The sequence below is a fragment of the Pleurodeles waltl genome, chromosome 12, assembly GCF_031143425.1.
Source record: "Pleurodeles waltl isolate 20211129_DDA chromosome 12, aPleWal1.hap1.20221129, whole genome shotgun sequence".
NCBI classification, from domain to species: domain Eukaryota; kingdom Metazoa; phylum Chordata; class Amphibia; order Caudata; family Salamandridae; genus Pleurodeles; species Pleurodeles waltl.
The window spans coordinates 511453316-511469502 of NC_090451.1; the positions used below are offsets into that span (position 1 = coordinate 511453316).

The following is a 16187-nucleotide window of genomic DNA, read 5'->3' on the forward strand; positions in this document are numbered from 1 at the left end:
AATATGCCCTTTCTCATAGAATGTAGCTAAACCTAGAAGCAATGATGTGAAACTTGAAGAGACTGGCATCTGAAGTCTCTCTTTCCAGGGCCCCTCCCAACATCCACACACAGGGCTTTGCTTATCTCCTTTATTGGGGCCATAAATCTTCTCAGACTGCTCTGCTACTGCTAACTTCATTTGAGCTTTGTTGAAATGCAAGGCAAGAATGCTTGCAAAACGTTTCATTCTGTTAACATAAAAAGAAAATATTTTCCCAGCCTTATTTTCCAATTTCAGTTCAGACATTTACACAACTCGAGGTAGTGCAGTCATCTTCTCATCTCTACTCAAGAACTTGTGATTTCTGATGCCAATAGCTGCCAAATGACCACCAAAACATGGCTGGAAAAGAAAATTATGAGGCAGGGTTGACCAATTTATGTGGCAAGAAAAGACCAGTTCTGAATTTACAATGCCAATAGCTCTAACTCAAATAAATGTGAGACCTATTGCATTGCAAATTATTGTTTGTTTTGCTATTACCTGATCTGAAAGTATACCCTTTGGGTGTGATCCCTAGGAGACACCCAGGGGATCACTGCTTGATACAACATTTATCTTTGCCTGAAGGGACATCAGTGAACACTTACATGGCTCCAGAAAATGCTTCTGAGTAGTATGCCACAATAGATAATGCCATTTGGTTGGTGAGAAACTGTGCTTCTGGAGCGGATTTGTCATCAAGCAATATTAAATCAGCTTTCTGCATAATGCTGGTTCATCCGGTTGATTTCCAGTTGTTGGGGATGCAATTTGAAGGGGCAATGTATGTGGACAGAATACTGCCAATGGATTCCATGATTTCTTGTGCTCATTTTGAGTATTTCAGTCCTTTATTCCAATGGGTGGTGATAAAGAAGGCAGGATAGTGTTGGAAATGGCCTTTTTGCAGGGTTATTCCTAAACATTTTTCCTTTTACCCACAATTTATTCTGATGTCTTTTTGCTGGTTTATTGTCTCTGCACACTTTACCACTGCTGGTCAGTGCTAAAGTGTAAGTGCTCCCTATGTAAATTGTAATGGTGATTGGTTTATCCATGATTGGCATAGGTGATTTACTAGTAAGTCATTAGTAAAATGCACTAGAGATGCCCAGGACCTGTAAATCAAATGCTACTGGTGGGCCTGCAGCACTGGTTGTGCCACCCACATCGGTAGCCCTGTAAACATGTCTCAGACCTGCCACTGCAGTGTCTGCGTGTGCAGTTTTAAACAGCCAATTCGACCTTGCAAGTGTACCCACTTGCCAGGCCCAAACCTTCCCTTTTACTATATGTAAGGCACCCCTAAGGTAGGCCCTAGCTAGCACCAAGGGCAGGGCGCAGTGTATGTTAAAGGTGGGATGTGTTTTTCATGTCCCAACAGTGAAATACTGCCAGCTTTGTTTTTCACTGTTGCAAGTCCTAGCTCTCTCATAGGTTAACATGAGGGCTGCCTTTTATTATCTTTAAAGTGCAGTTTCCTTTGAGAGCAGCTAAAGGTATGGGGTCTCTGAACTCACAATTTAAAAATACATCTTTTGGTAAAGTTGTTTTTTAAATTGTTTGTTTGAAAATGCCACTTTTAGAAAGTAGGCATTTTCTTGCTTAAAGTATTCTGTGCCTCTGCCTGCTTGTGTATCCCATGTCTGGGTCAGACTGACAGTTGGGCTGTTGTGAATTCCCTCTAGACAGTGACGCAAAGGGGGCTGGGGTGTAAACTGCATCTCCTGATGAGCCATCTGTGCTGAGAGGGAGGGTGAGGAGTGGTCACTTACACCTGAAAGGGCTGTGCCTGTCCTCACACATTGCAGTTTCCAGCCCCTTCGAGTGTGTCTGGGGCTAGGCCTGGGCAAGGCAGGATCTTGTAAACAACAGAGACTTTCCTTTGAAGTATGTCAACTTCAAAGGCAGAAGGGGATATAAGTAGTGGACCCAAAACCCCAGACATTTAGAATCTTTCTGGGTCAAGAGGAACCTCTGCCAAGTAGAAGAGCTGAAGAGGTGGAGGAGGAGTACTGTCCCTTTGGTGTGTTGCTTTGCTGGGTTGGCCTGCAGTTGCTGCCTCTGCCTTAAAAGAGAGCAAAGGGTAAACTTTGCTGTATATCCTGCTTGACATAGTGCTCCAAGAGCTTGGAGTAGAGTTTGCCTGTGGTTGGAAATCTCAGGGACACCAAAGACTTCAGCTTCATCTGCCTACATCACTGGGAACTGTGTGTTTTGTGCTGTTCAGGAAGAAAAACCACTGCAGCACCGCCAACGACGCTGCTGCCCTGCACCGTGATCTGCGACGTCACATGGAGCTGCACTGTCCTGCTTCACACCGCAACCCTGGTCCCACTGACGCCGCCACCGAGCTGTTCCTTGCACCATGACCTGTGGGCCCCGAACTCCGGCATCACCTTGCTCACACGGCAGCCTGGGCATCCCCGAAGACTACGCTCCTGCTGATACTGGCACCGCTGCCTGCACCGTGGCCGGTGGACACCGCTTGTGAAGTACACAAAGCACCATCACGTGCTGCACTGCAGCTCCGGTCCACCGACGCCAGCACCATTGACTCCAGTGTTATCACCAGGTGCCCCTGTATGCTCAGCCACCCGTGGACGCCGCATGGAGCCTGTCTGGTGCTGCACCGCTGACTTTGGCCTACTAATGACAGCGCTTCAGCAATGACGATGCCGCTGCCTGCACTGTGACCTGGTGACATCGCACCGCCCCACTTCACACTGCAGCCCTGGTCTCACAGACACCGATGGACGCCATCACCGAGCCGCTGCCTGCAACGTGACCTGTGGGCACCGCACGTCGCATCGTCCCGCGTCGCACCAAAGCCCCGACGTCATCCACACCAGTGCTCATCACTTCACCAGCCCGAAGTTTGATCTGCAATGCGTGTGACTTCAAGGGCCCGACGACCCACACACCGACCTAAGAAACTGACACTGCGACACCAGCGACACCACTCTCCAGATCTCATTGTGAGGATTACAACACCCTGCAATTCCAAAGGTACTGTTTGGGGGTCTTTGCGGTGCCGCAGCCAGCCTGAACTGGTGGTTTGTTGATCACGATGCCGTGATAGCCCCAGGTGGAGCTATCGACCTCAAGGAACTGTCTTTTTAAGTTAATTCTTGCGAAATTCATATCTTTATTAATGTATGTTGGATTTTTCTTGTTTTGATCTTGTTTTACATAGATAAATATTAGCTATTTTTCTAAAACTGGTGTGGTGTCCTTTTGTAGTGTTTTCAATGTATTACTGTGCATTATGTGCGAATGCTTTATACATTGCTTCTAAGATAGGCCTGGCTACTCGTGCCAAGCTACCAAGGGGGTGAGCAGGGGGTATCTGAGCTGGGTATCTCCCTTATCCTGACTAGAGTGAGGGTCCCTACTTGAACACGGTGCAACCTGACTGCCAACTAGAGACCCTATTTTTAACATATATAAGCTGGTTTCTCATTATCTGTATGACTTTCTTTTTGTTGGCAAGGGAGGTTCAGTTGAATGTGCCAGGATGCTGAGCGTTTTCCAGAAACTGGTAGTTGACTTTGGGGTACTACTGGCCCCAGAAAAAAAACAGTGAGTTCTCACACAGTTTTGATTTCCTTTGGCATTTAACTAGATAGGCTGAAGATGGAGGCTAGGCTACCAGTTGAAAAAGTGAGTGAGATTATTTATTTACTTGAGCAGGCACGTCAGGCATGACAGTTGGACTTGCACAAGGGTCAACTTCTTTTGGGACATTTTAATTTAACTTGTGGAGTGGTAAGGGTTGGCAAGGTCTGTAGGATGATAGGATTGGCCATTTAAGGAGACGTGCTACCACACCACAGAATGGGGTTTTGGGCAGATTTACGAGTGTGGCACCATTTTATTGCTCACTTCATGGGTGTGATGAGGTTTTTTGAGGAGGATAAAACGGACTGACATGTTCAGATTTTCTCAAATGCTGCAGATGCCGCTGGTTTTGACTATTTCTGTGATCGAAGATAGTGTGCTGAGCAGTGACCGGAGCACTGCTTGAATCAGGGCACAAGTATTGCTTTTCTTGAATTCTTTCCTTTGCTGGTGGTGCTGGAAGTTTGAGGAAAGGAACTGATGGACAGACAAGACTTGTTTACTGTGGAAATTTGACGGTGGCGCAATCGGTAAACATACAGAAGGCAAGAGATTAAAGGGTGTTGAAGCTTTTGAGGAGTTTTACGTGGAGTTGTTCACATTGGACTATTGTTTTAAAGATAAGACATTTCCCTAGAAAGAGCCTTGACAAGGCTGACTTTTAATCTTGTTTGCAGGCGCAGAGGTTCTGACAGTTGGCCCCTTGAGCAGAGGAGAGGAAGTCTGAATTCCTGCCAGAAATGTTATCCCTGGGGGAATGGGTATTGAGGTTGGTTGAGCATTCTATGTCCTGTAATACCAGCTGGCCCTATTTCCAAGCATGGAGGGAATCTCAGAGATAGCGGTGCGAGGCAGAGACGCAGTGGGAAGAGAGATGTGAACAGCGTAATGAGGATGTGATGCGCTTTGTTTGAAAATTGATTGACTGGGGTTTGTCAGCAGTTTCCACTTCTGGAAAGTTAGTAAGGTTGTCATTTTATGGTAAGTTATTTTGGGGTTATGGCAGCAGAAGGGGATTTAGTGAGAAGAGTACTGGTGGGTTGGTACAAGGTTTGCAGAGGAAAAGGGAATTTTAAGGATCCAATATTGTTTTCTTTGTTCTAAAGTTACATGAAGTCTTGTGTTCTGATAGTTTTAAGGCAAATGTGTTCAGTCTTTCATGGTTTGGAGGTTCATTGGGGCTTTTTGATGTCTGAGTTCTTTAGGTTTGAGGGCAGGCCAGGTGTGAAGTGGTATGAGGTGATTTAGGGGGAAACTGTTAACAATATGGCTTTGCAGATCAAAAACAGATCAAAAGGAAGTGGAGAGGTGGGTTCTGTTGAGGCAAAATGTGGTGGCTACAGCATGTCCCTTGGCTTTGTGGTAAGGTTATTTCAATTTGAGGTCTCATGCGGAGGAAGAAATATTTGCAATGTGATAACACTAGGGTTACACCAGCTAATCTTTTGGGAGTTATAAGAAAGCCTGTCTCTCATATGGGTTTGGATGCCAAGAATTTTGGCACACATTCATTTAGAATCGGAGGTGTTATAGAGGCAGCAAGAGCAGGACTTCAGAATGATGACCTTAGGAGGATTAAGAGGTGGTGCTTTAGATGTTGTGAGCGTTATGTAAGGCGCTGGTAAGGTGCATTGAACAAGTGAAGTTTGTTTCTTATTAATTAGTAATATTGTTATGTTATTTCCTAGGTTTTGTTCAAAACACGGCTTCAGGAAAAACAGTAACTTAGATAGTGGGACAGTCTTTGGTCCAGTGGGCTGCGAAATTCGCTGACAGCCATCCATGTGGTCGCTCTTAGGACTGCCAAGCAGCAGATGTGAGGTTTACTGGTGGGGTAAGAGAGAGAAAAGATGGGGGGCAATTGTTGCCCATGCTAGCACAGTTGTTGTTTTTTAATGGCCTGTCAGGGTTTCCTAGTAATTAGCCCAGGAGACAATGACTTGGTCCAACTATCTGGCCTAACATTACTGAAGGCAATGAAAGAAGACTTGGCAAGGATAAAGAATATCTGGACTACCACATGTATAGTATGGACGAAATTTGTGCAGAGGAGAGCATGGCGGGGTGCGCTAATGCAAGATGAACATGGCAATGAGAGTTTTTTTTATTTATTTTTATGTGACTAAGTCTAAAGATGTTGACTCAAAAACATATTAAAGAGGATTTCACGCTGTATCATGTGACTGATGTGCATCTATGGGATTTGGGGGCAGGAGGAGTGAGGCAGGAAATACCTAAGCTGGGGTTTCCTGGTTGGCAGCACTTGAGGGTGTGGGGTGGTGAGTCACGAGCAGGAGTATCCGCCCCTCAGGGTGGAGAGCACAGAGCAGGGCCTGGGTGGGCAAGCTGGGGACAGCTGGACCAGGGTACCTGGTGAGAGGTGTGGAAGTCTGATGAAGTGTTTGGGTGACGTAGCAGAGGTAGGAACAGTTGTGAGATAGGAGTGCGAAAAGGAAAGTGTAACATCTATAATTTCTTGGGGATGGATTTGTTATCCTCGGTGGAACTTTATCCGAGAGGGTTTGGCCAGGTTGTTCAGAAGGTATTGGTGAGGATTTGGGTTTTATCTGTTGTACGTAATGTTTTTAACTGAAGACATATCCAAATAAAATGGCCTTTCTCCCAATATGGTGGTTTGTAGTTAATATGTAATCATGCCTGATTCTCGTGGACAAGTATGGCATGCATACTGTTGCCAATTATCCTGGAGGAACAGAGAGGGAACTCACAGCTGACATTTAAAGTAGAGTCATTTTACACGGGGTGCACGTTCTATCTGAATTGAAACATTTAGCCCCCATTTTGATTTCTATGATGTACATGTTTGGGAGGGTATTTTATACAAGGGGGAATCTGCTGCATAAAATAGAGTTTGTAGGGTCTGGTATGAAAACAGAATAAGATTTATTGTGACTGACGTTCGGTACAGCATGCAGGAGAAGAACGTGACAATTATTTTGTTACCTCTTGAAAGCAAGCAGCAAAATCATCAGGGTGGAAATTAATAAACTAATCTGACCAATTGGCAATAACTATAAGTACACTGCATTCCATTAGTCTACCTCGGTTGTCCTATTGGAGACAGGGACCATCCTCCTGTTTGTAGGTCTTGGAACTGACACCAAAAGGGACAGTGTAGCCTGGAGTGTTATTCCGCATCGCTTTATAGTAAGAACACAAGCAGCAACAGCAATTCACTAACAGGCTTCAACTTTAACGGGTCTCCTCAGGGATCTGCAGCTCGACTCCTAGGGCACAAAATACTCGGAGCTTATGTGTGGGCTTATTTGTGTTACTTGGGCTGAGTCATATAGACAGCACGCAAGTGACGGGAGAAGATGACGGATTAAATCAAAACCTTTAGTAATTAATTCGAGCTCTTTTCATCCCACCATGTGTAAGTGTGCCTATTGAAAAACAGTAATGAACAGAAATATATGAATCAGTCATGGCGTAGGCTTTCCGAGTACGCTTCCCTTTTTTGGGTGGGCCAAGACCTCTTCGGTTAGTCTTTTACCCACAGAATTTAGGATGCCATCATACACTAATAAAATTATCAACAACCTTTCACACTTGGTCGATCACTGTCTGTAAAAGGACAACGGATTTAAATTCAAAACCAGCCCTGCAACAGACTCTGGCGATAGCTTATGGAAGCAAAGGGGAACCCAAGTGTGGATTCCCATACGTTTGACAGCAATTTTCTTTAGTTAAGACCTGGACAATTTCCGAGACCTAGCCACAATCCAGATGCCCATAGGACAGACTCACAGGTGCAAGGAAACACAGTTTTCTCTGCACCCAAACACAAAGTGGTACGTGCTAGTGAGAAGTTTCCTGCAACAGACCCACCTAAACCCCACTCTTGTGTCAAACCCAAAAAGATTGAACAATGCTCTGTGCTGAATCCCTGAGGGTGGGAGTGTCGGAAAACAAGTTTTTTGCTCACACTCTCGGCATCTGTACTTAATCTCAAGGACTTTAAGGACCCTGGTCCCTTTGGGCATCACTGATTAGCCTCTGAGATAATAATTCTAAATTGATTCCCTCTGGCAGCTGTCTTGGGGCATTATTGTAAACAATGTCCCTAATATTTGCAATATTCTAGGCCTTTTGGCAAAAGCCAAGGTAGTGTTCCTACATTATGTAATTTGTTCTCAAGCAGCTTTAATGAAGCCATTGCACACCTGTAAGTATGATGTCTTCCCACAGAACAAGGATTGGCAAACCCAATAGATCTTGCCTTGTAAACCTATTCACGATACTGCTTTTTGCTGATGATGGGCAAAAAAAAGGAATGTCGATTTGGAAACTGTTGCCGTACGCAGCATTATGTACGCACGCATATACATTGTTGAGTATGTGCACATGCCTCTACACATATGCGCATCTTAAGAATGACGTGTCTTTTTTATTGATCAAAGATGATGGATGGCACTTCAATTGGTAAATCTAAAAAAACTATTTTAGGAGTATAAAAATACTTTCATTGTAGGGGAAAGCAGCAAAGGAGGGAGAGCGCAACACAAAACATGGGGGAAGCACACTAAGGAGAGAACTGAACTAAGCATATTTGAGGAGATGGGTTGGAGAAGCACACAGAGGAAAAAGCAAGACACATATATATGCACTTTCGTGGACTGCTTATTAAAAAAAAATAGACCCTTAAAGTGAGCATTGGAAGGGTACTAGTCACAATCAAAAGGATGGTAAAAGGCTATGTCCATTGGAGGGACAAACACAAGAAGAGGAAAGAGGAAGGGAAGCCAATGAATAAGATGTAAGCAATAAGTGACAATAAAGCCAACCAAAGAAAACAGTGGGCAGGTTCTAAGCTCACTTTAAGTTCTTTGTAGCCCACAAAAAGAACTTTAGTAACTTGACAGCTTTTACCTGTTTGGTAGGCGAGATATAAAAATGTAATTATGAATCTAAGGTCGGGGAATAATCAGGCCAAGAGCATTTAAAAAAATATAAATATCAATTGGGATTCTGGAGAAAAAGAGTCACAATCATATACTTGTGTGTCACAACTGATGGTAGGGTGATCCTCGTCTCCTCCCATTCCTTTATTCCTCAGCTTCTACCACTATTGCTTTTTTCTCCCACTCTTGTTTCCTAGTTCTGTACCATAATCTCCATCACCTGCCCCCTTTACCTTTCTTCTCTTCCATTCTCTGTACTTCGATCCCACTTACCTGTTGATTTTGTCTTCTGTTCCCTCTGATCCTCACACATCCACTCACATTTTCTCATTCCTGCACCTCTGGTAACTCCTGATTTCTCCCCCCCCCACCCTCATAATTCTTTCCCCACCTGTGCTGTTCTCCACGTGTCTCATTCATATTACTGGCCACTACCTTCCTGCTTTCCTCTTGTGTGCACTCTCATTGGAGTCCTTTACAGTACCTCACCTTGTTCTTGCTCAGCTTCTCTGAGCAGTTGTCCCGCACCGGCTCTGGAGACCCCGCCATCTCCTTCTCTGAGGCCTCCCGATTATCCATCTCCTTCTCACCACCACGCAGCCGAGCGACCTCTTGCCTCAGCTGCTCGTTCTCATTGGCAGTCTCTTGCTTCTCACGCTTGAGGCCAGTCAGCTCTTTGGTCAGCGTCTCCAACTTCTGGCGCAGCTGACGTACCTCATCACGGGCCTTGTTGCGCTCAGACCGTACCTTGCTCCATTTTTCCCGCCAGTTTGCAGTGCAATCAGACCACCAGCGCATGGTCTTTTCCATCTGGGCTGCCCTAGCACGAGCTTCCTCCAGCTCACGCAGCCGAAGCTCTTCACGGCTCTCCCAGTCACCATCCAGGACTACACCACTTAGAAGTGGCATTTGTGGTCCCGGTGATGATGCAATGCTGACAGGGGAAGGGGACAAGGAGTCCGGGATGTGCAGGTGCTCAGCATGTGAGCCCCCAAAGTGGAGCAGGTTGGCCTTCAGCTGGGGAGAGTCCAGCAACCTTGGGCTGGCACTGTTGCCCTGGCTCATGGTTGGGGATTAACAGAGAGGTAATATCAGATTCATCAAATATTCCAGGTTCCCACAGACCCTGTCTCTCATTTAATGTCTGTGTTTCACCAATAGACAGAAGATCTTTGTAATTGAGGTGAATACTTTGTTAAGCAGCAGCTTTCTATGTGTGGTCAGATGAGCAAGTGGGCAAAGCCAGCACACATAGCTTTTAGGATCTGGCTGAACGTACAACGGATGTGGAATTGGGCCTATATTTATCACCAGTACAGTTGCCCTTCCATCGTGTGGGACCAGCTCTACTATGCAGGAGGACTGCAGCCCAGCTCAGTGAAGTCTGCATACTCTTAGATGTGATTCAAGTATTACTCCAAAGGATGGATGCATGTCTGTTGAAGGCTCGAGGGAACCAGGGCAACCCGCCAACGCACCAACAAGCAATGGGCCTAGGAGTCTTCACACCAGATGGCAAGGTCTTTGGTCACAAGGAAGTCTCGAAACTGCAGACGAAGTCTTTGTTCAATGCAGAGTCATCTCTACCCAACAGGACCTGAAATGAAAGAAAATCAAGAGGCACTTTACAAAGAGGCCATAAGCATGAAATGCAGACACTAAACTATCACTTCTTAGCTGCTAAAAAGCAACAGTCAAATTCGGTTTACTAGAGGATGAAAGAGGGCTCTGCAGGGCTTGGCTACAAGGTTCTGCTATCAAAATGGCAACAGACAGCAGTCGAGGAAGAAGGGCTTTGGTTCCTTTCCACATAGATGGTTATTGAGCTGGAAGGTACTTACTGCCCTAGACAGACGAAGGAAGGAACCGTGAAGAGGACAGTGTCAAAGCACGAGCACAATCCCTGGCCTGGAACAGTGTGGTGATCATGAGAAGGAAGTTCTCACCTGGACCAATGTAGACGTGGAAGAAGTGCTTATCTGGGAGAGTATGGTGGGCATTGGAAGAAGTACTCCCTCCTGCCAATGTGGAGGGCAGTGGAATAAATACTCACACGGGAGTGTGGAGGACAGTGGGAGAAATATTTACCTGGGACAGTTCTGTGGATGGGATAGTAACCCCTGTCTCAGGACGGTGTGTAGGTCAGGGAGAGCAGTACTCCCCAATGGACAGTATGGAAGGGAGTGAAAGAAGTACTCACCTGGGACAGTGTGAGAAGCAGAGAGAACCATATCCTGGGACAGTGTGGGTTTTTTAAGTGAGAACACACTCACCTTGAGCACTGTGGAGGACAGAGAATGTGTCCTTGTCTGTAATACCATACAATGTAAGTTCGAAAAGTACTCACCTTGGGTGGGATAGCATTTTGAGCAAGAAATGCGCCCCTGATAAGGGGCAGAGGTGAGTGGAAGAAGTCCTCCCATAGTCGCTAGAAGTATGGGGTGATAGGGGTGCTGCACCCCACTCCTCCACAAATAACCATGCTGGAGTTCAGAAGGTGAATAAACAATAAGGGTGCCTTTAAATTTTCTCTTATCTGGTAACATTTGCTGTGCTTCAAAGACAGAGGTCGCGTGTCAGGCAATGAAGTCTGGCAAATGCTGTTTATTCTTTTAACATGGAGACTGATGTTCACTTTAACTCTGAAGCCGGATGATTTTGTAAAGTGAACTATTTGGCAGTGTTACACAGGTAAAATTGGTGTCATTTTTGTAACATATAATACAATTTCAATACCTGTAAATGAAATGTATAAACGTTTCAGACTATATCAGCAGTTCGGATAGCACAAATCAAGCACACATTTTTTTGATAATTTTGAAGTGTGATGAAAAAGGGATTTAATAGGACCAAAATTAATCAAGACACTTACTTGCTGAAACCTGATTTTCACTCATTATCACGTGTGCACTTTTTATTAGTTAAAAAAAAACCTGTATGTCTGACCAAATTTAGGGCCATTTCAGTGGAAAATGTGCTGTCTGTAAATGACAGTGCGCTACCACATCATGCTTTACTTATATATGTGCAATAGTGGACTCCACAAATATCACCAGCCACCTACCACACTCCTCACCACTGTCCCGGAGTTGTGGGGACGCGTGGAATGTTCACAATCCCTATGACTTCGGTGATCACTGATGGCAGCAACCCACTCTGAAAACTGTTCAACCTCCACGGAGTCCTTCCGAGGGGAAGTGTGCAGACTGAGGAAGAACGCCTCACTTGGAAGTGTGGAGGGGCAGGGGAAGTCGGCCTCAGTCTGGAAGAACAACACTCCCCAGCCCCAGAAGCCCGGACTCCGGTACCGCAGCCTGCTCCTATTCCCTTCTGCTGCGACCTTGAACCCTCCGAGACGCCCCCACAAGGGGCCGCCGGGAGGCCGTGTCCTGTATGAGGGGGCCGCGTGCTTCTAGCTGTGTACAGTGTGGCGCAACCGGCAGCCCCCTCATCTACCGCAGAGACAGGACAAGGGGGCTCCAGATGTATTCCTGCGCCGAGACCCAGGCAAACAAAAACATAATTAAAGACAGACTGCTTCAAATAAACACCAGCAAGAACAGCGAGAGAACAAGGTTTGCTTGAGAGGGAACGATGGTCGAAGATGCGGTAGAACTGATGGGGACGCAACAGCTGGTTAAGTAGCGGACGTTGGCCATGGAGCTCCGCGGGGTGGAGGGGGAGCACAGCTGTACGAAGGAGCTGGCGGGGCTAGCTTTCAGATCGCTGGGGGAGCGTCATGGCTGTTAACTTCAGAACTGGGGAACCAGGTTCGAGTCGCGGCGTCTGCCCACCAGCCCACCAGCCCATGGTCCTTGGCAAAACACTGAAGCTCTTCGTGCCCTCCTTCATCTAAAATGAATATGACCTTGTGTAAGGTAAACTGGTCTTCATGTCAAGCGCTCCAATATCCTTGGGCCGATTTCACGCTACATAAAACTCCAAAAAACTGTGCAGTTGGAAGAGGTGTTTTAAAGGAGGGAGCAAGACTTGGGCAGTGCTTAATTTGATCCGGTGTCTGCCAATGGGGGCAATATAAAGAAAACCACGAAGGAGAAAGAAGGAGGAAGGGAAAGGCAGAAAATCGTTACAAATGGAGAAACAAGGAACTTGCAAGAGTGAGATAAAGGGAGGCAGCATAGGCGTCTGCACACATTTTTTCAAGGGGGGGGCATGATTTTAATGTCATCCATCCTCCGACCCTTTTTGACAATGTCAAAAAGAGCAGAGGCATAGTCCTTATCACAAAGTGCAGGCATGCAAAGGGTTGAGAAACCTGATGCAAAAGCTTAATAGAAGGATAAAGCTGACATTGCCTGATTAGCAATTTCTAATCTGTTTTTATGTTAACATATTATGCACCACATAAATATTATACTTGGCTCCAGTTATAGCTATCTTACTTTTCCCTGTAACAAGCTGCTCAGTGCAACACACACGCTGCAGCCCTCTTCGTCTGACTGGCGTGAGCCTACGCACTACTCCTGGGGGCTGGAAGGTGTGGGCTTTTGAGGTCGGACGTCAGAGTCAGACGCAGATGGGCCCGACTCGGAAGTCATGCAAAGTCACTGGTAGCGGCACGCACGCTTTCTCGCACTGTCATTGGTAGTTGCATGCTCAGCCTCTGCTACCAATGACAGTGCAAGATTCCCGAGTCAGACCAATCTGGGACCGACTCTGACTCCGTGTTAGCTGCCGCCAGGTGGACCCAGCCCCACCCCGGTGTGACCCGTCCGCGCCATCCTGAACTGTTTTCGGCGAGGGCCGCAGCCACACTAGTGCAGGCGCGGAACACTACGGCAGCCGTAGTGTTACGCTGCACTGTGAGCCTGCACACCAGGATATACCCAAGTCCGGGGTGGGGGCAAATGCAGGCAGCATCTCGCAGAGGATTAAAGATGCTTGGGGTGGATTCAAGACTAACCACCTTTCTATTCAGCGTACAGCCATTTTATAGTGGCGGCCGCAGCTTCTGAGCAGAGCTTTCAACACTGGCACTCTTTCTTTTACAAATTAAATACTGAGCCCAGGGGAGGGATACATGGTTGGTGGAGAAAGCAACGCTTAGGGAGTTACAGCTAGTTTTGGTGCAAGGATTTTTGCCCCAGTAGTGAAGTGACAGTTTGTTACCCAACCTCACCATTTTTGGCAGCAGCAATCTGGTGCACATGCGTACAGGTGCGACAATCTCCTTGAAATTACTTGTTATGTATTTAACATTTTTGAGTGTTTCATACCCCTGATAAGGCACAAAGGGTATCTGTGGAAGTGCTTTGAGAGGAAGAGGTTGCGTGTCATATGGCCTATATGGTTGGTGTTTTATCGTGTGTGAGGAACGCTGGTGTCCTATTATGTTTTGTAGCTGCATGATTGAATTTGAAGCAAAAAGGAGAAATCCATGGGATGCTTAAGCATTATATGATATTGTATGAATTGATATTAAGAGCATTAGGGCTGTGTAGCTGTGTGTATGGAAGAGCTTGCTCAGTACTGCAGCAAGTGTGTAGCAGTGCCTATTTATACATGCAGGAGATAAATATGGCAACAGAAGCCATACCACATACAAACACCTAACATTTAAACCACACTGATTAAGGGGTGTAGGAAACAGGCCAAAGGTTGCTACCCTTTGGGGATGCAATCTTACATCAACTGTAGATCATATTCTCGAGACCACACACAAAGGAGTAACCCATAGGAATGGGCACTATGCGAATGTATGACTTTAGACTGCACACACTTCCCACCCAAGCCTTTTCCATGCACCCTTTAACATGCATGCTAAATACATATGAAGCATGTATATTTTTTTGGGGGGTGGGTGACCCCCCAACCTACCTTTCTACTTATTTATTTTTTGGGGGTGGACCCTGCCTCCCCAAGAGCTCATGTGTTTAATTTACACCTAACCTCCCTTTACCTATACCCACACCATAACCATAAAACTACTGTTACCTCCAGTGCTTTAAATGGAAAAATATAAGTGCAGGTACTCACTATTCAGAGTACCTCTTTGGTCCTGAGAAGTGGTGGTACTCTCCCATTAAATGTATTGCAGCAGTTCAAGTACTCTCCCTGTCAAATTAAAGACGTGCAGGTACTCAGTACTAGACAGTATCTGGCCATTTAAAGCACTGGTTACCTCCCTTTGTCACTAACCACTGCTAACCCCTAAAATTACCCTTTCCTTGCTTTACCACCAAACCGTAGGATTTTTTAAAAACACAATAATTATGTTATTTAAAAAAATACTTACCCCATGGTAAACGCATGGGTAGTAAAGCTACTATTACTTATCTGCACGATAAAGGTATTGTGTGGTAAGGACTGCGCTGTTAAGGCCGATTCCCACACTGCGCAACCAGCCAGGTATCAGGTAGCAACGTATAGGAATGAGCATCGAGTAACAACCGGTTATATTCCCAACCACAGGATATGCCTGAGAAGTCCACTCAAGTGTGGCAGAGAACAACTCGTATGAATCTGCATTATAAAATCAGCTATGGTACGTGCTCTGAGGTGTCTGCCAAGAAGAGCTGTGAGGATCAACTGCAGAAAGATGGTATTAAATAAGCAGCCATAGAATGTCCTGAGCAGTTCACTCAGGAGCAGCAACAGAGGAGTCCAAAGGACTGTCCATATACAAGCAGCCATGCAGCAGGATCCAATGAAGACACCCAAGAGCGTCACAGGAGCTACCCGCTGGAGGGAGTAGGATTCAGCCAGCCATGCTATGTTGTCTGAGGAGTCCACAAAGGAGTGGCATGAGCAATCAGTAGGACTGGGCATTGCATAAGGAGTCTTTGTATATGACGTGAGAACCCCTCCCAGGAGTGGCAGTGGAGAGAAGCATGGAAATGGGCAGGAAACAAAACCATGGAATACAGTGTGAGGAATCAGTTCAGGAGTGGCAGAAAGTAATCCAATGAAACTGGCATTATACAGCCACCACAGCAAAAGCGCCACTGGAACGATCCCCCGGAGTGAGCAATGTATAAACCAACCAGAGCATATGTTCTGATACGTCTAACTAGAAGTAGCAGAGAGAGACTTATAGATATAGGCATTATGCAGCAAGCCATGGTGTATGCTGGTGTGCAGTGCGCCCAAGAGTATCAGAGAAGAAATTCATAGAACGGTCAGTTCAACCAGCCTTGGTATACAGCCTACAGGTTCAGTCCCGGAGTTGCTGGTAGGAGACCTTATGAAGGGACAATACACAACCAGCCTTGCTACCTATATAGTCTGAGGAGTTCACTTACGTGTGGCAGTGGAGCAACCTAAGGAATCAATAGAGACCAATTGCACACAGGTCTGGGGGGTCCCCTCAGGAGCAGTGAAAGCACAATTCTTGGGTGTCTGTTGGGTCCCATGAACACAAAAGAGTGCAGTGAGAGATTTTCTAAAGGGGGCTACTGTCTCCCTACTGAAAATCCAACCCTAGGTGACCAACCAATAAAAATATATTGGATGAGGTGGTCTCACCCACGTAATGTGGCATGCTTCATCATTGGCCACTTCACGCAATCCTGGTAAGATGGTACTACAAGGGCGGACTCAACCTCAGCTCTGTTAAGGGAGTTCTTAAGATATTCTGATCTTCTGGTTAAAATAGGG

The 16187-nt window shown here is 46.0% G+C and overlaps 1 protein-coding gene across 4 annotated transcripts in view; it reads right to left on the reverse strand.

Annotated features, from left to right (window-relative positions):
• The window catches only part of CCDC102A (coiled-coil domain containing 102A), a 272741-nt gene that overhangs the window by 106890 nt on the left and 149664 nt on the right, over positions 1 to 16187 (reverse strand). For all 4 annotated transcript variants that reach the window (XM_069217331.1, XM_069217330.1, XM_069217332.1 and 1 more), the window contains one exon: positions 9060 to 10167. In XM_069217331.1, coding sequence (XP_069073432.1) covers positions 9060 to 9635 — 576 coding nt within the window. In that variant the 5' untranslated portion in view covers positions 9636 to 10167. The remainder of the gene's footprint in view (positions 1 to 9059; positions 10168 to 16187) is intronic.